The 27673-nt window shown below is 45.4% G+C and overlaps 1 protein-coding gene across 1 annotated transcript; it reads right to left on the reverse strand.

Moving 5' to 3' along the window:
- Positions 1-27615, reverse strand: LOC141246169 (uncharacterized). Its single transcript, XM_073669117.1, has 3 exons — positions 27478-27615; positions 731-1141; positions 1-561 (listed from the first exon to the last, which is right to left on the reverse strand). Exons 1-3 carry the CDS (start codon positions 27538-27540, stop codon positions 1-3), a joined length of 1035 nt encoding a protein of 344 aa, XP_073525218.1. The 5' UTR covers positions 27541-27615.
- Between the last annotated feature and the right edge of the window lie 58 nt (positions 27616-27673).

Consider the following 27673-nt stretch of genomic DNA (forward strand, 5'->3'; position numbering starts at 1 on the left):
TCATATCGATTGCCTGTATTTGTGTATCCATGCCTGGGGGAAACAAAAGAATTCGAACACATGGGATACTGTGGGGGGGGGGGCAAGGCTTTGTGGATGCCGGATCCTCTGCACTGGTGTGCTGCGAAGTGGGTCCAGCATATGGGTCCAAGAATGTTGTTGAAAAGGGCCAGGGTCGATCCGAGTATGTACAGTAGAAGTCTCATTAAGTTCACCAGCTGCCACTTTACTTAAAGTCTCAAACATGACCCTTTCTGCGTGCGCCCTCTGTCGGTCATCCAGCCTCTGTAGTCTCTCGCCAGCAAATGTTGCAAAGCTGTCCCACTTGGCCTGGGTCTGCAGCAGTAGAATCTTATTCGCCAGAGATATTAGATCTGGCAATGGCGGCAAGCTGGCCTTTCTTTTCCTTGATTTTCTTTGTCGCCGAGGCACAAGGTCTTCACTTGTAGAGGCCATAGGGTCTTCATTTGCCGATGCCATAGGTTCCTCATTCCTTGACAGCACACTCGCCTCCTCCATAGCACGTTCCGTAGCCGGGATGTCGTCATCTTGCCGATGGTGCTGTGGGAACACAAAATTAAAGTTAAGATTTGGTTACAACATCCAGCAGGTATGTTATGACCAGCATGGGTACACGTGCACTAAAAAACAAATATGAGGGGCGGCTAAACTATGGCATGTACATTGAAAGTATAAATGCTATTTACAGGGAAGCAAAGAAGGTACTTACATCTTCAACAGGGGAGTCAGTCCGGATGTCGGGGTCTTCTTCCGGGGTCGGCCGCATCGTACACGCCATTCGCCGAGGTAGCTCCTGGTCACGGGTGAAGGCAAGCAAGTCATAATACCATAATGTCGGCACATACACCTCATCTGTGCCGATACCCGACTTCTTTGACTTCTCCACCCGGTTGAGTTCTTTCTTATATACGGTGCGTAGACCCTGGATTTTTCTCTTCACCAGCTCTTCATCCACCTTCTCGTTGGGGCCATGCCTTTTAAAGAGGGCAATCATTTGCTGGTATGCCTCCCTCTTTTTCTCTCTATTGCAGTAGTCTGTTGATTTTATTTGCCAAAGGCACGGCAGGGAGCGGTAGAGGTCAATCATTTCCCTCACAAACTCTTCACTTTTGAAAGCCATCTGAAAAAGGATAGCATACAGTGAGCATACATGAAACATTTTAAAACATGGTAAAAAAATAATGCACACCATTTGTTGACCCCCTTAAAAATGGCCTCCGATGCATAAGCAAATGTATACTTGTTGGGTGTGGCAAAAACCCACTAAAATAACTTACCGTGTAAACAAAGCAATATAGCTGCCTGAAGAACCAAAAAAATCGATTTGGAGTCACAGCTGAAGAAAATCCACAAACCAGAACGCTTGTCAGGAACAAAGCCCAGATGAATGGAATTACAGCTGTAGAACGCTACTAGGATCCAAAAATCAGGACGCTGACAGGGCCTTAACAAATCCCAGATGGACGAATCTTGCCCGGAGAACACTGCTACGATCCGAAAGCAGAGCGCAGATAGGAACAAAGGAAAGGAATTGCTGCAACGTCGCCTTATTTTAAACCTGCCGCCAATCAGAACGCAGTAGCGTCCACCAATCGGAGAAGAGGGGGCGCGGAAAAATAATTTTATGCACGCCTTTGTGACACAGTACAGTCCCCATCAAGGTGTGGATCGTTGAAATAGCTGCTGTGTGAAAGTGCCCCAACGACCAACGAGATCGTTAGTTAGATCGCTGGGGCGGCCGAAATCGTTGGCAAGTTCTGCATGTTTGACGGCTCCCCAACGATCTCTCCAGCGATCTCAAAACCGTGACGTAGTAACGATCTCGCTAGCGATCTCGTTATGTGTGACAGGGCCTTAAAGGGTCAAGAAGAGAGTTGTCTGAGAGATAGCGGATAAGACGGGAATGGACCAAGTGTCCCAGGCATTTAGAGATAAAGGGAAGATTGGAAACAGGTCAGTAGTTAGCAGTGCAGTTCTGGTCAAGGGATGTTTTTTTTAAGTAATGGATGTATGCTGGCGTGTTTAAAAGACGAGGGAAAAATACCACATGAGAGGGAGAGGTTGAATATTTTTGTTAGGTGAGTCCCGACAGCTAAGGAGAGGGACTGAAGGAGATGTGAGGGAATAGAGTCACTGGTGCAGGTGGTACAGCGAGAAGATGCAAGGAGCCTGATCACTTCTTCTTCTGTGACTGGTTCGAAGTCAGAAAGTGAGCAAGATACAATGTGGGAGGGAGGCGCATGCATAACATTTGGGGATTGGGAGAAAATTTCCTGTCGGATATGGTAAATTTTTTCTTTGAAATAATTAGCCAGATCGTCGGTGCTGAGGTCGGTGGTCGGGTCTGTGCTATTGGATTAAGGAGAGAGTGAAAAGTGTCAAAGAGGCCTTTAGGATTATTGGATAGTGAGATGATGAGGTTGTTAAAGTAAGTTTGTTTGGAGAGGTGAAGCGCAGAGTTATATGTTTTAAGCATAAATTTATAATGGATGAAATCTTCGGGCAGATTAGATTTTCTCCACAGCCGTTCAGCGCACCTGGAGCACCGCTGGAGAAGACGTGTTTGCGGCGTGTGCCAGGGTTGTGACCGTCTGTGCCGAGTTGTTCCTTGTGTAGGAGGTGCGGCTTCATCCAGGGCGCATTGCAATGTTTCCTTAATGTTTCAGTGCAGAGTCAGGACAGGAGAGGGAGTAGATCGGGGCCAATGAGGATTGCAATGTTTTCATAAATTTCTTGGTGTAAATGGCGCGCATATTTCTATATGTGGAAAGTGGGGGTAGTGCATATTAACATTGAATACTTAGTAAACACCGTTTTTGATAAAAAAAAAAAGTGTAGAAGCCATCCCACCAACATCAAGGTGTATCCAAGCTCGGAATGGTCCTAACCTCTAATGTTAAAACCTTAGCCTGTGTCATAGTGACGCCTTGTGTGAATAAGGGCTGAGAAGGACCGGGTCCCAAACATGGACACACAGCTAGTGATATATTTCTGTAAGGCTAGGTTCACAATGCACCAAATTTCCACTTTTTAGTGCTGAAATATGGCATCAGTCCATGACATGGCGTCCGACAGACCAATAACTATAATGGGATCTTATGGAAAGTCTAAAATTGTGAGCATTTGAATATATTAGAATGTTAGAAAATTCTTAATTTGCAGAGTGATTAATCAATATTTAAATAAAAACACTTTCACCAAATCTTGGAGTGGGTTGTAAGGTTATATTCCCATAGTGCAGTCAGATCTAATTTTAGTAATAAATTTATAAACCCTGAACCTACAGAGAAAAGAACTAATATATAGCTTAGTGCTGCCATCTATCAGCAAAATCAAATAATGCAGGACATCATCTAAAGTACTGTACTTACTTCTGTTGACAGATTTTACAGTACAAACTATAGTTGTGGCCAAAGGTTTTGAGATTGACACAAATTTTGGTTTTCACAAAGTTTGCAGCTTCAGTGTTTTTAGATCTTTTAGGGTCCGCTCACACTGCTGAGTAGCCAGCGTATAACTTGGACGAGTGCTATCCGATGTTTCACCAGACAGCACTCGCTCCAATGTTATGCTATAGAGCACGGCCGACCAGTGTATTTTTTCTCATGCTGAGTTGTCATGAGGGAAAAAAAAAAAGCTACATGATGCCATTGGCAGCGTATATCGAATGCCGCGCACCCATACAAGTCTATGGGCAGGGTCGGACTGGGGTGCCTAGGGCCCACCAGGGAAACTGACTCCAGGGGCCCACACTATAGCCACCATAAACGGTTTTATTACTTGTTATGTTTTTCTATAGTGTACTATAATTACATGATTAGCCGCGTTGTGGAGCACCAAGCGGCAGGACTTTGAATAGTCATTCCATACAGCCAGAGTCCCTTTAATGGTAACTTGTCACCTTGAGAAACACTATTTATGTGCAGATATGGGGTTAATCTGCAGGTAAATAGGGTTTAAAGCCTGGTTAGACGGCTTAATTATGTTTTATTCTCCCTGCCGCCACTCGCTTCCTGTCATAGGGCCGGTGCAAGGAGGGAGACATTACAGTCACCGCTAACTACAAAGTGAGGGTGCTGCAATAACGTCTGGCACCTTGACTACGACATCTTCCAACCTCAGGCTGAGCTTCACTGAACGACTAACATGGCAGCAACAAATCGCAACTAGTGCTGAGCATGTTAGGTAATCCCTGCATATGTTGCTTCTGTCTACTGCCGCAAAACATGCTACCGCAGGGACTCGAGCATATTAGCAAAGCACTACAAGATACTCGGATAACACCCGAGCATGCTGGGATAACACATTATTAGACCACGCTCACTCAGCACTACTGGCAACTGCGTCACAGGGGGCAGAAGGGAACAGGTGACTGCATGTGCCGGCCATCCTGCTATCTAAATGCCGCTGTCAGTGATTGACAAGGGCACTTAAATACTCATAACAGCAGCAATCAAGGCGAGCTCTGATCACTGCTGTTACAGGCAGACGCTGGCTATGTAACACAGCCTACATATGCCCGGTATGGAGCAGGCTCAGCTCCTGAACCCGCTCCGTAGAAGCACATCCCAATGGTGACAGTTATGACAAGGTTAGCAAATTTCACTTGTCTGTTCTTAAATGTGGTAAGACAAATGGAATTCCCTAACACATGTGAAAGAGACCTAATAGATTTAGTAAAGGTGCCTCAAGCATATGAATGTTATTACACACCACAATGCACAGTTACATACACGCATCTTACAAAAATACATATTATTCCAGATACGCAGACGCGCACAAACATGCAGAAGCGCACAAACACATCAGTACATGAATACATCATCTGAACCACCATCATTTGTAATGTCAGGTCAGACCCATATATCTTTGTATTGCATGAACCTACTACTCCCAGTATGTAATTAACAATAGAGATACAGGGAGTTGTTACCAGTCATCATCAGACTGTGGACCATACAGGAACCACAGTACTGATGGGACGTAGTCGATATAATAAATAAACATTTACATCCAGGTATCTTACCTGAGACATCTTCTCTGATTAGCGTCGTTCTCTCTCTTTTCGTCTTCATCTTGTCCAGACCCCTTGAGGACTTTTCTCATCTCACCTCATCTCTGCATACTTCCATCTTCTCCGGTCTTCTGCAGCAGATCCCAACACGATGCCCTTAAAAATAACAGTTATTATAATGCTCCTGAGTAAAAATATCTGCACTACGCTGAGCCTGTGAATAAACTTAACTCTTACAATGCTCCCTGCACAAAATATGACCCCCACACTACCCCTCTTATGGTACATGCTCTCCCCACTGCCCCCTCCTTACCATACTGGGTCCCCTCTTCACACTGTCCTCTCACACTGTGTCCCCCCTATACTGCCCAGTCTCTATACCGTGCACCTTCATCACACTCCCCCCTCCTCAGCATATTGTTCCCTCCTTGCTGTGCCCTCACACTGTTCCCCCCATTCTGCTGCATCTCTCTACCTTCCCCCACACTACCTAGTCTCTGTTCTGTGACCCCTCACACTTATCTCTCTCCATACATCACCCCTTCCCTAGTTCACCATACTGTTTCTTCACACATCTGCCAATACTGTCTCCTAAAATTTCTCTCCCATCTCTCCCCAAATATAATAAATCTTCGGAAGAGCACACAGACATGCAGAAGCGCGCTTACACACAAGAAAGCAAGCGCACACACAGACACACACTAAGGCTTCTTTCACACGTGAGAGTGTCCAGTACTTGTGGTGACAGTTTCCACACGTCCCGGAGACACTCACACACGTAGACCCATTCAAATGAATGGTTCTGAGCACATCTCAGTGTGTTTACACTTTTCACAGACCATGTGTCCGTGGGCAAAACATGCTGACATGTCTGTTTTTTACCCGCTGCATGGGCCGCAAAACGTCCCACACTGATGACACACGGATGACAGTTAGCGCTGTTCCCAAGCGCCGGGTGCTGAACGCTGCCCTCATCATTGTTCCCTGTCAGCACTGCGATCAGCACCAGCAGGGACAGTGATGAGGGTAGTAGTCTTCTCCCACAGTGTCCAACTGTAAAAATAAGAATAAAATTTAAAAAATCCTTATACTCACCTCTCCTAAGTGTCCTCAGCTGTATTCCATGCGACCACTCACGCCGAGGAGAATGACTCCTGCAGCGAGCGGGCCCCGGAGCTGCGCTACGAAGCTCATCAAGCTATGAAGCTTATCAAGAGAATGCCAAGAGGGTGCAAAGCAGTCATCAAAGCAAAAGGTGGCTACTTTGAAGAACCTAGAATATCAGACATATTTTCTGTTGTTTCACACTTTTTTGTTAAGTATATAATTCCACATGTGTTATCTAATAGTTTTGATGCCTTCAGTGTGAATGTACAATTTTCAAAGTCATGAAAATACAGAAAAATCTTTAAATGAGAAGATGTGTCCAAACTTTTGGTCTGTACGGTATACCAGCCCAGCAGATGCAAAAAAAAACCCAAAACCCTCTTTTGGCACCCTTATTATCAATATGAAGTTTATGGACTGTGACAAAGTCACTGGCAGAATACTGGAGGGGAAATATTTGTCACTGAGACTATTGGCTTCAGTGATATAAAACATGGAAGTTTCTCCTGCACATTAGGTGCAGAGATGGTTAATAGCCAAGTTTACAAGGGCATGGTTTACAGGTGGATAGCTAAGTGCTGGGAGGGAAGCTTTCCACCCTATCTCCACTCCAGGGTGTGTTTTAGGGCTAATAAATTGCCAGCCTTTTGACTCAGAAGGTGGTCAGTGTCTGGAAAAAACCTGCTCCAGAAAGGAGTTTGCATATGCTGTGCTGAACCGTGAGCGACTAACGCTGAGTGGCTGGATGCCGGAAGATATATGGACTGAGTTGCAACTTGGGTAATTTGCTTTGCCTTTATGCCAAATGGGCTGCATTTTATTTATGGACTCCATAAAGTTGGATCCAAAATGGTCGACTTCAAAATGGCCACCATGGTCACCACCCATCTGGAAAAGTTTTCCCCCTCCCATATACTAATGTGCCACAAACAGGAAGTCGATATCACCAACCATTCCCATTTAATTTAGGTGTATCCATATAAATGGCCCACCCTGTACTTTTCCTCTGATTGTTCCTCACTAGTGTTGAGCGAGCATGCCCGGTACTTGCCCGAGCATCTCACTACTCGGGATGTTCGGCGAGCACCGAGCATTTTCGGGCTATTCGGGCGGGAGCTCGGGTCTCCGCCCTGCACGTTTGGCGCTCTTTACAGAGCCAATGAACATGCAGGGATTGCCAGCCAGTCACTGTAATGCCGCAGCCATGTTGGTTGTGGGCATTACAGTGATTGGCTGGCCGCACAGCGTCACCTCGAGTATTTAAAACCGGGCGCCGCCATCTTGGACACAGTCGCTCCGGATCAGACAGTGTAGGGAGAGTGCTGCTGAGCTAGGGAGAGATTTATACTGTAGGGTCTCTAAAGGCTGCAAAATCAAACAAACAGTCCTTCTCAGGACTAATATCCATCCCAGATATCAGGCAGGCAGGCTGTATAGGAGACGCAGTGGTTATACCAGCAAACGCTGCATTACAGTCCTGTGTGCTGCTTCTCACATTGCTAGACTTAGCCCTAGGTCTCAGGGGCAAGGAAAAATCCTTTTTTTTTACATCTAAATCCTGTTTTTTTGTTATTTTTTCCCTCAGTCAGACTGTACAAATACACGTCTTATTAACCTTTTGGTATCCCCCCCCCAAAAAAAAAAAAAAAAAAATTGAGTGTGTCTGTGAGTGTTCAGACACAAATATATCTGTTTAAAAGATTCTGGTGTAGGCCAGAGAACTAGAACTGTGGTTTTCCTCTTCCACGGTTCTAATCTCGTTTCTATTACCCTTTTGCCATTGATGGTGCGAGTGTAAGCTATTTTACTTCATTTACAATGGGCAAGGCGTGTGGCAAGGGACGTGGAACTGGACGTTCTGGTGATGGTGCGTGCAGAGGATGGGGCCGTGGCCAAGGTGAAAATGTGCCACAACCAACAGCCACATCTTCTCGCTCCCAGTTCTTGACCAAATTACTATGGAAGCACACAACACCACTATTGCGAACTCATCAGTGTGAACAGGTTATTAATTGGATAGCAGATAATACTTCCAGTCACCTGGGCACCACCACCTCCGGTCTGTCTTCCACATGGTCAAGTGTTCGTAGCCGTGAGTCTCGACCGCATACCACCCTGATGCTCCTTCCTCCCACCATGCCGAGTGTCGTCAGACAGCAACTGATCCCACAGTTGGACACTCTGAAGAGCTGTTCACTGGTCCATTTCCATATTTGGGCCCCTCGCCTGCTCCGCTTGAAGTGGTGGAAGAGGAGATCCCATGTAGCGATGGCCAAATATTTGAACAGCCACGGCCACAGGAAGGCGACGCTGGCAATTTGTCACAAGAGGTGGACGATGACGAGACACAATTGCCACAAAGTGAGGAGGAGGACGGTGGTGCGGAAGTGGAAGAGGAGGTGGTGGATGATCTAGTAACTGACCCAACATGGCAGGAGGACACACAGAGCGAGGCCAGCAGCACACAGGTGGAGGGAGGCAGAGTACCCCAACAGGCAGGAAGAAGCAGTGTGGTGACCGCAGACAGAAGGCGGGAAACCGTTCCCCGTAACACCAACACGAGGGACGTTGCCAGTACAACCGGTAGGTCTTCCAGAGTCTGGAATTTTTTTAAAGACTCTGCTGATAACCCCAAAAAGGCCATTTGTACCACCTGCAAGGCCAGCATCAGCAGAGGTGACAAAACTACCAGCCTGACCACCACCAGCATGATCAGGCACATGTCAACAAAGCACCCGACTTTGTGGGGCGAACCCCAGGGTCCACGACCAGTGTCAGCGGGTGTCACCACTGCTTCTTCCGCTGTTGTGCGTGTAAGAGAAGCCCCTGTTGTGCGTGCATGGCAATCCCCTGTCCATACTGCATGCAAAGATGCCCACTCCTCTCAGTCTTCACTTGCTTTCACAGTTTCTCAAGAAACAGCATCAACGTCCACGTCCCACCGCAGCGTTCAATTGTCCATATCCCAGACCTTTAAACGAAAATGCAAATTCGCAGTCAACGCCCCACAGGGCACAGTCCTAAATTCGCACATTTCACGACTGCTTGCGTTGGAAATGCTGCCTTTTAGGCTGGTGGAGACGGAATCCTTCCGCAACCTTATGGCGGTGGCCGTCCCTCGGTACTTGGTCCCCAGCCGACACTATTTTGCCCGGTGTGCCATCCCCGCACTACACAAGCACGTGTCCCAAAACATCTGCCGTTCCCTCAACAACGCAGTTACTGGGAAAGTCCACCTGACAACGGACACGTGGACAAGTGCTTGTGGCCAGGGACGTTACATCTCCCTGACGGCACACTGGGTAAACATAGTGGAAGCCGGGACCCAGTCGGACCTTGGGATGGAACACATCCTCCCCACACCGAGGATTGCGGGCCCTATGTCAGTCAGAGTTGCCCCCACAGTGTACAGCTCCTGCGCATGATCCTCCTCCTCCTCATGTTCAGCCTCCATCTCAGATATCACCACATCAGTTACAAGCTGGAAGCACTGCAGTATTGCCTTAGCCAAGCGGCAACAGGCTGTGCTGAAACTCATAAGCTTAGGTGATAAACCTCACACTGCTTGTGAGTTGTGGACAGCTGTGAAAGAGCAGGCAGATCTGTGGCTGAGACCGCTGAACCTACATCCAGGCATGGTCGTGTGTGACAATGGCCATAACCTGGTGGCGGCTGTGAGGCGAGGTGAGATCACACACGTACCATGCCTGGCTCATGTGCTTAACCTCGTGGTTCAGCGGTTTCTTAAATCGTACCCCGAGTTACCAGATCTGCTCGTCAAAGTACGCCGCCTGTCAGATCATTTTCAGAAGTCGGAGGAGGAGAGCATGGTCAGTCGTCATCTTGGTGAGAACATGGAAGTCTTGCCCGTTACCAGTCTGGCACGCATGGCTAACTTTTTGTTACGCTGTCTTAACCGTGACCCTCGCGTTGTCAAAATGTTGGGTGACAGTCATTACTGGTTGGTGACACTTTTAGACCCCCGCTACAAGGACAACTTTCACTCTCTTATTCCTGAGGTGGAGAGGTCTACAAAAATGGGGCAGTACCAGAAGGCCCTTGCTGCAGAACTGTAAAAAAATTCCCATCTGAACACGCTAGCAGCAGAGGTCAGTTCGTTGCCCAACCAAGGCGTACAGGCGAGAGAGACGCAACTCCAATCCAGCAGAGGCAGGGGAACACTGTCAACGTTCTGGGACAGTTTTCTGAGACCCGCCCAGCTTACAGGCCCTGAGGCGTGGGGTACTCTCACAAGGAGTGGAAAGTTTCAAAAGATGGTGAGGGAGTACCTTGCTGACCGTACCAGCGTCCTCCGTGATTCCTCTGTGCCTTTTAATTATTGGGTATCCAAGCTGGACACTTGGAATAAACTCGCTCTGTACGCCATCGAGGTCCAGGCCTACCCTGCCGCTAGCGTGTTATCGGAGCGTGTTTTTAGTGCTGCTGCGGGAATTATAACTGATAAGCGCACTCGCCTGTCAAATGACAATGCTGACAAGCTGACCCTTATCAAAATGAACAAGGGCTGGATTGGGCCAGACTTCTCATCACCACCAAATGACAGCAGAGTAACAAAGTCAAATCCACTGTGTTATTTCGGGAGGTGTATTCCCATACACCGCTTCACACCCACACATGGGTATATGCTTCCTCATTTCGGCTGTTTTTTGCTCTTCTCCTTATCCTCAGCCTCCACCACCACCACTATACCACCAGGGTGACGGTGGTCCGTGTTGCCAGCATTGCAAGTTCCTCCGTCCTAATTTTTGGCAGCTTTTGCTTGGAAGGTATAGGCAAAGACTATGGGAGACCCACTCCCCAATAATGGAAATAATGTTTTTCATATGCTGTACTGCATGGCTCTTGTAAGGGGCATTGCAAGTTCCTCAGTCCTAATTTTTAGCAGCTTTTGCTTGGAAGGCATAGGCAAAGACTATGGGAGACCCACTCCCCAATAATGGGAATAATGTTTTTAATATGCTGCACTGCATGGCTCTTGTAAGGGGCATTAAAATCGTCTTATTAAGCTACTGTGACCTCCACGTCTCTTCCAAGGGTCATTGATATTGTCTTTTTATTCCACTGTGACCTCCACCACTCTTCCAAGGGGCATTAAAACCGTCTTGTTAAGCTACTGTGACCTCCACGTCTCTTCCAAGGGGCATTAAAACCGTCTTGTTAAGCTACTGTGACCTCCACGTCTCTTCCAAGGGGTATTAAAACTGTCTTGTTAAACCACTCTGAACTCCACGTCTTTTCCAAGGTGCATTAAAACCATCTTGTTAAGCTACTGTGACCTCCACGTCTCTTCCAAGTGGCATTAAAACCGTCTTGTTAAACCACTCTGAACTCCACGTCTCTTCCAAAAGGCATTAAAAGCATCTTGTTAAACCACTCTGAACTCCACGTCTCTTCCAAGGGGCATTAAAACCGTCTTGTTAAGCTGCTGTGACCTCCACGTCTCTTCCAAGGGGCATTAAAACGGTCTTGTTAAGCTGCTGTGACCTCCACGTCTCTTCCAAGGGGCATTAAAACCGTCTTGTTAAACCACTCTGAACTCCACAGCTCTTCCAAGGGGCATTGAAATGTTGTTTTTAATTACCTCTAACCTCCACGACTCTTCCAACGGGCATTGCATTTCCTCCTAATTTTAGTCAGCTTTTGCTTTTCAATGCATAGGCGAACACTAAGGGAGACCCACTCCCCAATAATGGGTAGAAGGTTTTTAGTATACTGTAATCCACGTCTGTTTCAAGGGGCATTGCAGTTCCTCATAATTTTTGGAAAGCCTTCCATTCACTGCTTAGGCCAACAGTGTACAGGAGACCCAGTTGCTATAAATGGAAAAAACGGTTTAGTTAAGGCCCTCTGACCTCCATGTCACTTCCAAGGGGCATTGGAGTGCCTCAAAATTTTTGGTAGGCATTGCACTCACTGTATGCCCTATAACTGTGTAGTCGAACCGCTCCTTTTGGTACAGAAACATATCCTACAAGACGTGTGGTTGACTGGCCTGATATTGATTTGAATGGTCCCTGTTCCTCCTGCTCTTTCTCCTTTGCCACCACCTCATCCATCATTCATCACCTGAAGCTTTGTTTTAACGGGAGTCATAGAACTGGGATAGTAGCAGGAAAACATCCAGCAATCCTTGGAGGTAGGATATGCGCCTAAACGTTGACCACCTCAGGCCTAGCCGCTACTACATACATGCGCTTGCATTCCAAGGAACAGAAAGCTAAGGAGATGGATGGCCTCATGATCATACATAATTTACTCATTGTGTAGGAGGCCGACCACTGCTGCTGTCTACCTTCTGAGCTTTGTGTTGAAGCCTGATTGACCCAGGACCCGCAATCCTCTATGTCTGGAGGACGTGTTGCATCCCAGTGTCCAACTGTGTCCCGGCTTCCACAATATTAACCCAGTGTGAAGGCGTCAGTGAGATGGACCATCCCTGGCCACATTCACTTGTCCACGTGTTTGTGGTTAGGCTGTCCTACCCACTAAATGCACTGGGGAGGGCACAGGTAATGTTTTGGTATGCGCGCTTGTGCATAAGGCGCACCGGGACAAATAGGGGCAGCTGGGGACCATTTATGGACACCCGGCCGCCCCCAGGTGGCTGGGGAAAAGTGTGTGGGCACCCGGCCGTGGGGTGGCTGGGGACCGAGTATGGACACCTGGCAACTGGGGACCAAGCGTGGACACCCAGCCGCCGGGCAGCTGGGGACTGAGTATGGATACCAGGCCACCGATGCAGCCATGACGTGGTGGCCAGATTCCGCCTCCACATGCCTAAAAGGCCCAATTTCAAGTGCAAGCAAGCAAGCAGTATGGTATTGCAGCCTGGGGGTGGGTGGGTGGCAGGCTGCATACTTGGGCTTGCATTGCAAGGAATGGGGGAGGTACAATTGAACACTGCCCTGGGACAAGGACTTGCACGGGGATAGTTGCAAGTCTGCATCTTCTGATGCGGCAAGGATCACTTCTGATGAGCACATTTTTAGGCAGTGACCTGGGTGTCAGAGATGCTTCCAGGGGTCTTCCCCATGCTGTTTCCATGTCTTTTCAGCACTGTATGCATGTGTCACACAGCACATGGCCAGATAAGGTTGTAAAATGTTAAAATGACATTTCCCGGTGAATGCGTTTGTCACGGTTGAAAGCAATACAAAAGTGCAAAAACGCATAAAAAATGCTACTTTTGAACATAGCCCAAGGCGTGGAGGAGTATTTTTGTTTTTGGTTATTTATTTTACCTTACAAACAAGTCTTTACCCTGGAAAGGATGTTCCTTAACATATTTCACAGGAAAGCAGTTTCAGTTTAGTTTTTGAACGTTTTATTGTGAGCCCGTAAAAGTGGCTTAATACCTCTGACCACGTTGTTGACAGCAGTGACCTGGGGGTCAGAAATGCTTCCTGGGGCGATCCCCATGCTGTCCCCATGTAATTTGAGCACTGTCACTATCGTTTTGGGCACTTTTTAGGCTTTCTACAGACTGCCGGGGATGCCGCCGCAAAAATGCTCGGGTCTCCCATAGACTAACATAGGGCTCGTTGCTCGGGTTGAGCACCCGAGTATCACGGTGAGCTCGGCCCGAGCTTCGAGCACCCGAGCGTTTTAGTGCTCGATCAACACTATTCCTCACTTGATTTTGGCTTACAAATACTGATGTAAAATACTGATCAAATACTGAACGTGTGAATGTGGCCTTGTAGTTAGCAGTCAGTAAAGTCAGCAGTGCCAGACGTCCCTGACTGCTTCCTTAAAGGGGTTTTCCCACAAACCAAAGTTAATTTCAATCAATGGCTCTTTTTCTTCCTCCCCTGCCCAGGAGCTGTGTTATGATCAGACCATGTTCCGTACACTGTGAGACACAGCCATTACACAGTACACAGCAGGGACACATTTATAAGATTATCTCAGCACAGGAACATTTTATTTAAACACATCCAATTGTGAAAGTTATTATTATTCCAAGATCTATTGATTAAAATCAACTCTAATTTATGGGAAAACCCCTTTACCCATGCCCTTAAATCAGAGAGATATGTCACACAAAATAGTTAATAAATAACATTTCCCACATGTTTACTTTACATCAGCACAATTTTGGAACCAAAATTTTTTTTTGTTAGGGAGCTATAAGGGTTAAAAATTGACCAGCGATTTCTCATTTTTACAACAAAATTTACAAAACCATTTTTTTAGGGACCACATCACATTTGAAGTGACTTTGAGGGGCCTTTATGACAGAAAATACCCAAAAGTGACACCATTCTAAAAATTGCACCCCTCAAGGTGCTCAAAATCACATTCAAGATGTTTATTAACCCTTCAGGTGCTTCACAGGAATTTTTGGAATGTGGAAGAAAACAAATGAACATTTATATATTTTTTCACTTTAGACCAAGTTTTTTTTTTATTTTTACAAGGGCATCATTAAAAAAATGAACCCCAAAATTTGTTGTGCAATTTCTCCTGAGCATGCCAATACCCCATATGTGGGGGGGAAACCCCTGTTTGGGCGCACGGTAGGGTTCGGAAGGGAAGGAGCACCATTTGACTTTTTGAATGTAAAATTTGCTTGAATAATTAGCGGACGCCATGTTGCGTTTCAAGAGCCCCTGATGTGCAAAAACTAGACCCCTCAGGGAACTTATCTAGATGTGTGGTGAGCACCCCCAGGTGCTTCACAGAAGTTTATAATATTGAGCCGTAAAAATAAAATTTTCACATTTTTCCAACAAAAATGTTTTTCAGCCTCCAATTTTGCATTTTCATAAGAGTAACAGGAGAAATTGCACCATGCAATTTGTTGTGCAACTTCTCCTGAGTAAGCAGATACCCCATATGTGGGGGGAAAACCACTGCTTGGGTGCATGGCAGAGTGCGGAAGGGAAGGAGCGCCATTTGACTTTTTGAATGTAAAATTTGCTTGAATAATTAGCAGGCGTCATGTTGCGTTTGGAGAGCCCCTGATGTGCTTAAACGGTGGAAACCCCCCACAAGTGACCCAATTTTGGAAACTACACCCGTCAAGGATTTTATCAAGGGGTATAGTGAACATTTTGAACCCAGAGGTACAACACAGAATTTGATAACATTAGGTCATCATACTGAATAAGTTGTCATTAGTCTTCAGTGCAAGTGCTCGCTACTTGAGTTTGCATCGGGTACTCGGGTATGCACCAAGTATCATGGGTGATCAAGTGACATGCTTGAGTCCACGCCCACATGTTTCACGGTTATTAGACACCCAAAAAAAAAAACATGCGGGGATCGCTCGTGCATGGCAGGCAATCCCTGCAAGGTTTTTTTGGCTGTATAACAGCTGCAAAACATATAGGGCGGAGACTCGAACATGTCACTCCAGCACCCGCTATACTCGGTGCATACCTGAGCACCCGATGCGAACTCAAGTAGCGAGCACTTGAGCTCAACACTAGTCGCCACATTGTTGTCATTTTTTTTCCCTTACTTCTGAAAAAATCCCAACCCTAATACAACCCCAAACACAACCCTAACCCTAACCCTAGCACAACCGTAAAACTGGAGATGCCGGAGAGGAGGTGGGTACGGGCGCTTACCTACCCCCTTGCTGCGATCGGTTTCGTTCGCAGCATTTCGGGGGTTAATGTGCAGGGAGCGGTGCGGGACCGCTCCCTGCACTTAGCACCGGGCGTCAGCTGTGACAATCAGCCGACACCCGGTGGTGATCGAGCCCGCACAGCCTGTGCGCAGGTGAAATCGCCAGGGCGTACTAATACGTATCTGGCCCATAAGACCCAGGGCACAGATACGTATTAGTACGCCTTGGGCCGGAAAGGGGTTAAATCATAGGACTGAGCATGCATAAGTTGTGCTCTTATCGCTGAGATAATTAAGCGGCTTCATAGTTCTCCTCTTAGGCTTCCTTCACACGTCTGTGTTTCCAGTACGTGTGTTTTTTTTCACGGATATGACACGTATCCATTATAACCTAAGGTGTTTTGCACATGTCTGTGTTTTTACACTGACTGTGTCACGCAAGATGAGGAAAAGACTAAGTGCAACAAAAAGAAAAGAGGTGAAGGAAGCCCAAACACTAGGGAAAGGGGAGTGGAGACCCCTAGGCAGATCTAATATCACCCTGCCTACCCTTCCACCCCTATATAGGTTCCACACCTATCGATGAGCAGGAACCTAAGCCCTGAATGTCCCTAGAGCTTGGCCCTAGATAAGGTGGGGACAGGGTGAGCACTAGTTAAGCCCCATTAAAAACTAAAGACAACAAGGTAGACAAACAAAGGGGATACACTTAGCTTGAGCAGACACCAGAGAGCTAACGCTAGCTGTCCTCCAAGGGCACCAGAGAAGAAACTAGACAACTGCTAGTGCTCCAAGCCAACACAGAGGTACATAGAACTATCACTAGTGCCTCTCTGGAGAACCTGAGAGTATTTAACTACCAAGCAAGGGTGTGTCAATCAGCAGCAGAAAGTGGAGGTAGCTGCTGGGTCCTAAAGAAAGAAGGATATAACAATACAAAAGAGATGAGAGGATCAAGAAGGCATCTGCAATGCCAAGCGCAGTGACCTTCTGCAGCCGGCTCCAGAGCGACTGTCTGTCACACCTGACACACCCGTGACAGTACCCCCCCCTTCTACGAGTGGCCTCCGGATACTCAGGACCAGGTTTCTCAGGATAAAAGGTGTGGGATGAATATACCAGCCTGGGGACATTCACCTCTGATGCCGGAACACACATTCTTTCCTCTAGACCATAACCCTTCCAGTGCACCAAGTACTGTAGAGAACGACGCTGGAGGCGAGAATCTACAATTCTCTAAATCTCAAACTCCAAATTACCATAAATCATGATTGAGGGCGGCGGCAGGGGAGAGGACTCAAGAGATTCTACATATTTCTTGAGCAGCGACCTGTGACACATTATGGATCTTAAGGGCCTGAGGTAGCTCAAGACGAAACGCTGCTGAATTAATGACGGCGGTTATTTTATAGGGACCAATAAACCTAGGTCCCAGCTTCCAGGAAGGAACCTTCAACTTGATATTCCTAGTAGACAATCACACAAAGTGCCGAACAAAAAGTGGAATAAAACGCAATCAAAAAGACAAATGTAAATAAAAATTGTACCATTGAAAACATCATCTTGTCCCGCACAAAACAAGCCACCATACAGCTCCATCAGCCGAAAAATAAAAAAAGTTATAGCTCTCAGAATAAAGCGATGCAAAAAAATTCTTTCTATAAAATTGTTTTTATTGTGTAAAGCACCAAAACATAAAAAAAAAATATAAATGTAAAATCACTGTAAACGTACTGACCCGAAGAATAAAGCTGCTTTATCAATTTTACCACATGCGGAACGGCATAAAAGAAAAAAAAAAAAAAAAAAAAAAAAAAGAATTCCTGAATTGTTGGGTTTTTGTTTATTCTGCCTCCCAAAAATCGGAATAGAAAACGATAAAAAAACAAGCCCTTACATGACTCTTTCGGTCGAAATATGGAAACATTATAGCTCTCAAAATATGACAATGCAAAAACTAGTCTTAAACGAGCGGTGTCCTGTCACTCACTGAGCTCCAGGGCTCGCTCGCTGGAGCAAGTAATTTTTCCTGGCTACTCAGCGTGAGTGGTCAGGTGGATTACAGCGGGGGACATCTTTGGACAGGTGAGTATAAGGATTTTTTAAATTTTATTCTTATTTTTACACCAGGACACAGCTGGAGCAGAATACTACTCTCATCGTCATTGTCCCTTGCTTGCGCTGATCGCAGCGCAAGCAGAGGACAATGATGAGGGGAGCATTCAGCACCCAGCGCTTGGAAACAGCGCTAACTGTAACTGATTCCCAGGTGCCGGTACATGTCACACTGATGACGGACAATCAGATTTCAGTGACTTTTCCTGTATGCAAAAGAATGTCAAACTTTGGTCAGTTTTTCTTGTATGCAAAATAAATACATAAATTGGAAAGCTTATCCTATGATAACAGTGTTAGACTTTATTGGAGAATTTTAATCCACAACTAGGATAAAAAACGTACTCCACACGGTCTTCAAAAAAAATAAGACACGTGAACTGCCAAACAAATTATATTGGGTATGTGATCTATCCGTGAAAAATACAAATAGGAAAAAAGGACATCTGAATGAGGCCTACAACATATGTTTACACGCTGATAAGGGAGCTACAAAAATCTATTTAACATTTGCCAATCAGTCCATGGCAGAAATTTTCAGTTATAAGGAACCTGTCGACTCGAAAAATGCCATTTACCTGCAGTATTTAACTGGAGGAAATAGGGTTAATAGCGTTACAATGCTGTTCTAACACCTGAAAGTGCAGCTAAAGGAAGAAAATTAACTTATTTCTTCCCAGGAGCTGGCTGTCATTCACGTGGCGAGCACAGAACAGCTACAATCACCACTCACTATGTGAGCGACAGCTGTAAGCACGTCCTGGCACTTTGATTGACAGTTCGCTCTGCAGATACACGCTGCACCCTGAGCTGTCAAACTACTGGGGCGTGGTTCAACCGCTGCTCAATGTGTACTGAGCGGTAATCTTACTGCTTCATGCACAGCCCCCATGACTAAAAGCCAGAGGCTCCAGGAGAAATAAAGTTCATCTTCTCCCAGGCAGCATTGGAACACTATTAACCTGCAGATTTACCCAATGTCTGAGGGTAAATGGCGTTTTCCGAGGTTACAGCTTCCCTTAACTTTTGTATTTCTGCAGCAGAGCTACAGCTTCATGTGAAATCTCTTTCAATGTGGCTAATGCATCTGGAATCCACAAGTCGTTTCACACAGAATCCGCCTCAATAAGTCACTTGACACATTTTTTTTTTCCCTGCGACACGGAAAGATTCAAACATACTTCAAATGTCAAACTCCATACTGGTTATCAATTTTTTGCATGGAAAATTGATAAGATTATCTGTTAGGTCAGTGTTATAGTACGGTGCTGAAGATCTGCAGAAAAAGTGGAAAGCATGCGTTCATCCAACGAATGCACATTTCTTTTTAGAATTATTAGAATCTTGATTTCACACAAACTTTGGTGTAGAATCCAAGCTAGAACTGAGCATACCTGGGAAACTATTTAGAAAACGTCAGCACAATATGCACAGCTCAACATAAATGAGTACACCCCCTTTGAAAAATAAGATTTTAATCAATCACCAGGATCAGACTGGCCTGGCAGGGTGCCGGGGAAATGCCCTGTTGTCCCTTGCTCAGGCAGGGGAGCAGTGGTCGCACCGTGGCACGCACTGCTGCGTCACAGCTAGCAGACATGGCCGCAGCCGCGTCTGCTAAAAGTGACGTCATTCAGCGTGCCCTGCATTGATGGTCCCAACCCCATTTATAAGGCAAGAAATCCCACTTATTAAACCTGACAGGGCACACCTGTGAAGTGAAAACCATTTCCGGTGACTACCTCTTGAAGCTCATCAAGAGAATGCCAAGAGTGTGCAAAGCAGTCATCAAAGCAAAAGGTGGCTACTTTGAAGAACCTAGAATATAAGACATATTTTCAGTTGTTTCACACTTTTTTTTTAAGTATATAATTCCACAAGTGTTAATTCATCGTTTTGATGCCTTCAGTATGAATGTACAATTTTCATAGTCATGAAAATACAGAAAAATCTTTAAATGAGAAGGTGTGTCCAAACTTTTGGTCTGTACTGTATATGTGCGTGTCTGCATTTCTGTGTGTATATGTGCGTGTCTGCATTTGTGTGCTTGTGTATTTCTGTGTATGTGCGTGTCTTCATGTGTGTTTGCGCGTTTCCGCATGTCTGTGTGTCTTCGTGTGTGTTTGCATGTGTGTCTTTGTGCATGTCGTGTGCTCTTCCGAACATTTCTGTTAATTGGGGAGAGATGGGGAGAAATTTGAGAAGACAGTATGGGGAGAATGTGTGAAGAAATAGTGAATGGGTGCGGGAACGGAATGGCGTAGAGTGATATATGATGAGACAGTATGGAGAGCGAGGGGGGAGGATGTGTGAGGAGACAGTATGGGGGGAGAAAAGTGTGAAAGGAAACAGAATAGAGACTGGATAGTGTGGGGGGTGGTATAGAGAGGGGACAGTGTGAGGCCACAGCAAGGAGGGAACAGTATGCTGAGGAGGGGTAGTGTGATTAAGTGGCACAGTATAGAGAATGGGCCCTATAGGGGACACACAGTGTGAGAGGACAGTGTGAAGAGGGGATGCAGTATGGAAAAGAAAGGACAACGTGGAGGACATGTACCATAAGTGTGGTAGAGTGCGAGGGTCATATTTTGTGCAGGGAGCACTGTGAGGGTTAATAGTTTATTCAGGGGCTCGGCGTAGGGCAGATATTCAGGAGCATTATTATACTTACACTGCTATCTTTAGGGGCACCAGGTCGGGATGTGCTTCAGAAGACCAGAGAAGATGGAAGTCTGCAGAGACGGAGCTGTGGATGAGAAAAGTCATCATGGCGTCCAAACAAGATTGAGATGAAAATAAAGAAAACGACTCTAATCAGGAAGATGTCACAGGTAAGATACCTGGATGCAAATGATTATTTGTGATACTGCCTGCGTCTCATCAGTACTGTGGTTCCTGTATGGTCCGCAGTCTGATGACTAGTAACAACAACTTTCATTATCTCCATTGTTAAGGACATAATGGGAGTTGGAGGTTCATTCGATACAAAGGTATATGGGGTTGACCTGACATTACAATTGATGTACCATATAGTGATGAGCGAAAGTGCTCATTACTCAAGTTTGCCTAGGGTGCTCAGGTATGCACCAAGTATCGCGGGTGCTCGAGTGACATGTTAGCGTCCCAGCCCCTCATGTTTTGCGGCTGTTAGACAGCGACAAAATAAGCGGGGATTGCCTGACAAACATGTCACTTGAGCACCCGCTATACTTGATGCATATCTGAGCACCCTAGGCAAACCTGAGTAATGAGCATTTGCGCTCATCACTAGTACCATGTACTGATGGTGGTTCAGGTGATATATTCATGTACTGATGTGTTTGTGTGTGTCTGCGTATATGTCTGTGTATCTAGAATTGTATGTATTTTTGCAAGATGCGTGCATGTAATGGTGCATTGTAGTTTGTAAAAACATTTATATGCTCGGCGCGCATTTACTAAATCTATTAGGGTTTCTTTCACATGTGTTGGGAAATTCCATTTATCTTTCCACATTTAGGAACAGACAAGTGAAATTTGCTAACCCTGACATAACTGTCACCTTAAGCATGTGCTTTTATGTAACGGGTTCAGGAACTGAGCCTGCTCCATACCAGGCAGATGTCAGCTGTGATATATAGCCGGCATCTGCCTGTAACAGCAGTGATCAGAGCTCGCCTTGATTGCTGCTGTTTTAAGTATGTGTAAATGCCCTTGTCAATCACTGACAGTGGCATTATATAGCACAATGGCCGGTGCATGCACTCACCTGCTCCCCTCACACCTCTGTGACACAGTTGTGGGTTGCATGTATTGCTGTCATGTTAGTCGTTCAATGAAGCCCAGCCTGAGGTTGGACTTCTTGGACGATGTCACAATCAAAGTGCCGGGACGTTATTACAGCACGCTCACTTTGTAGTGACTGTAATGTCTCCCTCCTTGCACAGACTCTATGACAGGAAGCGAGTGTCTGCAGGGAGAATAAAAAGTAATATTCTCCCTGTAACCAACTAACCAGGCTTAAAACACTATTTACCCACGGATTAACCCCATATCTGCAGATAAATAGCGTTTCTCAAGGTGACAAGTTACCCTTAAAGCGCACCTGTCAGCAGGATTGTGCACAGTAAACCACATACACTGTCAGGTGGACGACATTACACTGGTTAATAGGATACCTTGGTTGATGAAATCCATCCTGTGGTTCTTGTGTAATCTTTACTTTCAGTTTGGAGATAATGATATGCTGTTGCTTTGGGGCGGCGCTCTGACTACATATTCATCTGTATGCTGTTATGACAGCTCACTGATCGTATCGTTCACTGACCTGCCTCCTATTTTACATAATGCACCTCGTAGTGTGGGGCTAGGTAAAACAGGAGGCAGGTCAGTGAAAGCACAGTGAGCTGTCATAAGAGCATACAGATGAATAAGTAAGCAGAGCACCAGATAGAGCGCACCCCCACAGTCCCACCCCGAAGCACGAGCATATCATTATCTCCAAACTGAAAGTAAAGATTACACAAGAACCACAGGACAGATTTCAATTAAGGTATCATTTTAATCAGTGTAATGTTGCCCACCTGACAGTGTATGTAGTTTACGGAGCACAATTCTGCTGACAGGTGCGCTTTAAAAGGGACTCTGTCAGCACAGAATGACTGTTCAAGCTAAGCCCCATTGCTCGGTGCTTCACAGCTGGGCCAAACATTTAAATTCACCTTCAACTACAAATGCACAGGCAACCAGCACTGCAGCGACTCAGTCCTTGTGCAGAGACTCCAGAAGCTCGACCTCATCAACTGGAGCAATCAATCTTACCATCGGGTGCAACTCCCTCCAGAAACAAAGTAAGTCACAATTCATACATGAAGAAAGCGAGGTGGCACACCGATGTAATAAAATCTTCTTTTATTCCATTTCCATTAAAAATGCAGGGAAGCGGCACCTTTTGCGGATTTTATTACATCTGTGTGCCACCTCGCTTTCTTCATGTATGTATTTAAATTCACCTTGCCACTTGCTTGTTTTCCAGCATTTTTCACACACACCCCTCTTTAATTTGACAGCTCTGACTTGAATGATTGCCCAGCCATGAAGCACCAAGTGCTTGGGTTGAACAGTCATTCTGTGCTGACAGGGTCCCTTTAAAGAGGTGTCCAGTGCACTTGAAGGATTTCACTCTGACTCATAACATTGTACATAATGCACCCGGCATTATATAGGAGTATATATCAGTATAATGCCGGCATGATCCTCCTCATGAGCATGTCCACTGCAGGATATAAGCAGCGGGTTTTATCCAGGGATTTTGGTAAAGGGAATCTGTCACCAATGTTATAGTATCTGAACTAAGGCCATGGCCCCACTGACCGTTTTTTTTCTCAGGAGTGAGTGCCAAAACCAGGTGAGACACAATCAGAGAAAAGGTATAATGGAAACAAGTCCCCAATTCTGCATTTATCACCAACTCCTGGTTTTGGCTCCCACTCCTGAGAAAAAAATCTGACCAAATACTGATAGTGGGGCTGTGGCCTTAGGGTAACAAACTAGTGACAGATCCCCCTAGCAAAATACTGGGTCACTCAGTTGTGCCAAAATCTTGTATTGGACAGCTCCAACACATAATGGTGAGTCCTGGATAGTCATGACTTCCCGACTTTCTCCGTCCCCTGCTGCTAATTTAATTAAAAAAAAAAGAACCTGTAAATCAGGGACAGGAGAAAGCCGGGAGCTCATGGACATCAGGACTCGTCATGACTGACAGAACTTATTTTCCTAATAAAGTATATTACAAATACTTTTAACATCCCTGTCCTTATATTATATTAAAAAATTACAAATAATAAAACCGTTTATGGTGGGCTATAGTGTGGGCCCCTAGAGTCAATTTCCCTGGTGGGCCCTAGGCACCCCAGTCCGACTGTCTATCACTGAACAATTTCCAAAATTTTGACAACTCCTAACATGAAAGTAAGGTTAATAATATCCGGAGACATATTTGGCCACTGAATCACTCTCACCCTGTTCTTCAGAAATGCAACAGTGGCCTCAGATGCGTATCATTGTTGTATGAGTCTACCAAGGGCACGGAGAGATGGTAGCATCGTCTCTTTAATTATAGAGCAGTACATCTGTGAATTCATGAGATCATCAAAATGTAGCTCTCCGATATCAGCAGTACTCTTTCAACTCCACATAAGGTCACTGCCACCACCATGTCTCACTGTAGGCAGCATGCATTTTTCTTTGTACTCCTCACCTTTGTGACGTCATACAGTTTTGAAGCCATCATTTCCAAGAACATTTACTTTGGTCTCATCACTTCAGAGTATAGAGTCCCTGTAGTCTTCATATTTTTCAGCATGGGCCCTGGCAACTTGGAAGAAGGCTATTTTGTGCCTCGGTTTTAGGATTGGCTTCCTTTATGGACGACACCCATGTATGCCATTCCTCTGCAGTGTATGCTGTATTGTGTCATAGGAAACACTCACTCTGGTTTGGCTTTCTACTGCTTTATCCAACTGCATTGACCTCTGTATCATTCATTCTCTATGGGACTGATCTGTGCTCATATTGTGCATTTAGTAGGGCTTAAGGGAATTATTGTGCTTTTTACACATGAAATCTGTAGATGCGTTCACTAATTAGACTTTGGTTAGGGCAACTTTAAAATATAATATGATAATGGTCCTGCCTAGTGACAAGATTATTTTAAGGCTTCTGGAGAAAGGCACAAAGACAGTCATTCAAGGGTTAACTCCTTGGAACACTGAGAGGGACTTTCTAGTCAATGAACCACCAGTAATAAACACCTGTGGTAACTACGGCAACTGTGCTGATGTCATAAACACATACAGCTATGATATGAAAGAAGATTCTGGAACCACAGGTCATTCAGCCGTATGAGGAGCAGTACTTGATGTGTCTGGAGACCTGGAGCTTCATCACTCCACAATCTATAAAGGGAGGAAGGGGATAACTCCTAGCCAGCCAGATCAGCCATGCCGCCTAGCCAGCCAGACCAAACTAACCCTAGCGATCAATGGGGTGACAGATGTTGCAGCCAGATCTCCCTCATGTCCGGCCTGGAAAGGTCGCATTAGGCTTCTCCATATGGTGCTCGCACAGGGCACCAGCTTTGACCTTCTCCATTACTTTCTGTTTTCTGCTGATGTAATGTGTGACTGTGTGATGTCACTGCTATCATATCTATAGTGGATGTATATTATGTCTTACTGTAAATATGATACATTGTACAAATTCTGGTGCAATTTGCTGTTACATGTTGGCATTAACCTTCTAAGCCCAAGGGAAGGGCAGTCCTCCAGCCATGGTTCCCTAGAGGTTTCCCTCTCCTGACTGCTGAAGGATGATTCTTTGTGAGTCAAAGGTTTGCCATTTTCAGTGTCTTTTTCATAGCAATTGGCTGATTCTAAATTTCAGACACTGAAATAATAATAACTTGATCTGTAATAAAATTTGATTGATTTAACATCCAATAAAAGTGTTTTGTGCATTTCTTTCACTATCTGGGGTTAATGGGATTTTCTTGAGAATCAGGATCCAGCATCTATGATCAAGCCATGAAGCCAGATATGGAGTCGGAGCATTTGTAACCCTGTGCTGGAAGACGGGATGGAGCAGAGATGACAAAGTGTTACTGCACAATTTGAACAAGATCACACTCTTCCTTGCATTCAGATAATGGGGGTGATACCCCTCTGCAAACATCTCCAATCTGGAATGAGGTGATGCAGAATGGTCACTAACAGTTCATACTGCGTTGCTGCTCACTGATTGGTGCGATTGGACGTATCTGTGCTGGGGCTGCTGACGCTGCCGAGCTCCAGCCTATGATCATGAGAACATGATTTGCAAAAGCCGGTGTCATCACACCTCTATTTGAATCTTGCACATGGCTTTCTTTCTTACATATCAGTGCGCCTGTGAAGCCGGGTGGATGTTTCCTTGCTTTAGAAGAGCACTGTGCATATCCAGAAGCAAAGAAGATTGACGTCAGAAGAACAGAGCTTCAGATGTCTTTCTGTGAGTTGGTGGCTGATCTTCGGCTCCTACACAGACGTCAGGCTTCTTGCTTCTGGACATGCGCAGTGCACTTTTGAAGCCAGGAGGTGTACAACTGGCTTCAGAGGTGCACTGATGTGTAAGAAAGACAGTCGTATGCATGTGTGAGATTTAGGCCACAGCCCCACTATCAGTATTTAGTCAGTATTTTTTCTCAGGAGTGGGAGCCAAAACAAGGTGAGGAACAATCAGAGAAAAGGTATAATAGAAACAAGTCACCAATTCTGCATTTATCACCCACTCCTGGTTTTGGCTCCCACTCTTGAGGAAAAATACTGACCGAATACTGATAGTGGAGCCGTGGCCTTAGCGAGGGATGGCGATGACGCAGGCTCTTGATAATCATGTTATCACGTCCACAGGGGAGTGATAGCATTGTGAGTGGGACAACTAATCTGGGGAATTAATGCCCCATTGATTAGTCTGAAACTTATTTGCATATTGAAAATGGAATATAACTATAGTTTTTGATACTCATGCTAATGAGTTATACAGAAAGGGCTTGTTAGGCAGGGTATGTGTAATATATATATATATATATATATATATATATATATATATATATATATATATATATATATATATATATATATATATATATATATATAGGAACGGCACCATTTCACAATTACTCACGGTGGGTGCCAGGCCTCCAAGCAACCTGTCCAAATTGCATCTTAATAGAAAAATATAAGAAGGCAGCTCAAATAAGTTCAGATCCTAGAAAAGATGGACTTTATTGAGCAAAAATGGCGATGTTTCTATATATGAATGTACACATGCTGGTGGTTTGGAGGCTATGGGGTACCTGTCAGGTTCCCTTTATAAGCCGCAGGGGACCAATCTGCATAGGAAAACTATTTGGAAAGGCCGATCCTTATGGCTACTTCCGGCTCGCTCATGTTGATTGACAGGTTTCTCCTTGCATACATGTATAGGGAGAGACCTATCAGTCATTGGCAGAGGGCGGGGACAACCTGCCAGGTATCCGCCTAGTCTCCAGCGTGACTTTAAAGCTATGTGCCCACAATGCAAAAATGCTCAGGATTTTTTCCTGAAAAGTATGTTTTTCACTGAAACGCCACAGTGTGAGTAAAACATACATAGCTGAAATCATACGGCCAATGTCCGATACATGGAGCCCATTGATTGAGAAGCATGTATAAGCTGTCAGGTTAGCTTTAAAAGTTGACTTTCACTACACGATGAATGGTGTAAGAACAAAAAACAATGATGAAATTACATTTTTTTTTCACAATTTCACTTCAGATAACCTTTTTCCTGGTTTGTCAGCACATTGTATGGGCAAGGGGCTGGAAACCCCACTAAGTACGGCAGCAATGACTGGAGCTTCATCAGATAGATAATGTGGGGTTTGATCACATTTTTTCCTAGCTTTTCTTCCAGTCCTGGACGACCCCTTTAATCGGACCATAACTTATACATAGGTCAGGTGAATAGATGACCCTGAAGCTCCAGCCCCTGCTCGCACCCACCATGACATCCGCTCACTATTATAGATCAGCAGACAAATAAGGATAGAAAAACCAATAGACCTGTGCAGACTCTCGGCCACGCCCCGTGCTGGCCACACCCCCTGCTGGCCACGTGTTCGGCATCTACCAGGACACTTCATGACCTTCCGCTTCCCGCCTTCTCAGCACAGCCCATCACCTGAATACCCTCCAATGGCCGCCTTACTGCCTAAATATGGTCCATGATGGACAGATATATTAGCCTATAGACACGTCA

This window comes from Phyllobates terribilis, unplaced genomic scaffold, assembly GCF_046119375.1.
Source record: "Phyllobates terribilis strain yellow unplaced genomic scaffold, ASM4611937v1 Scaffold_2__4_contigs__length_985480577, whole genome shotgun sequence".
Classification (NCBI taxonomy): Eukaryota; Metazoa; Chordata; class Amphibia; order Anura; family Dendrobatidae; genus Phyllobates; species Phyllobates terribilis.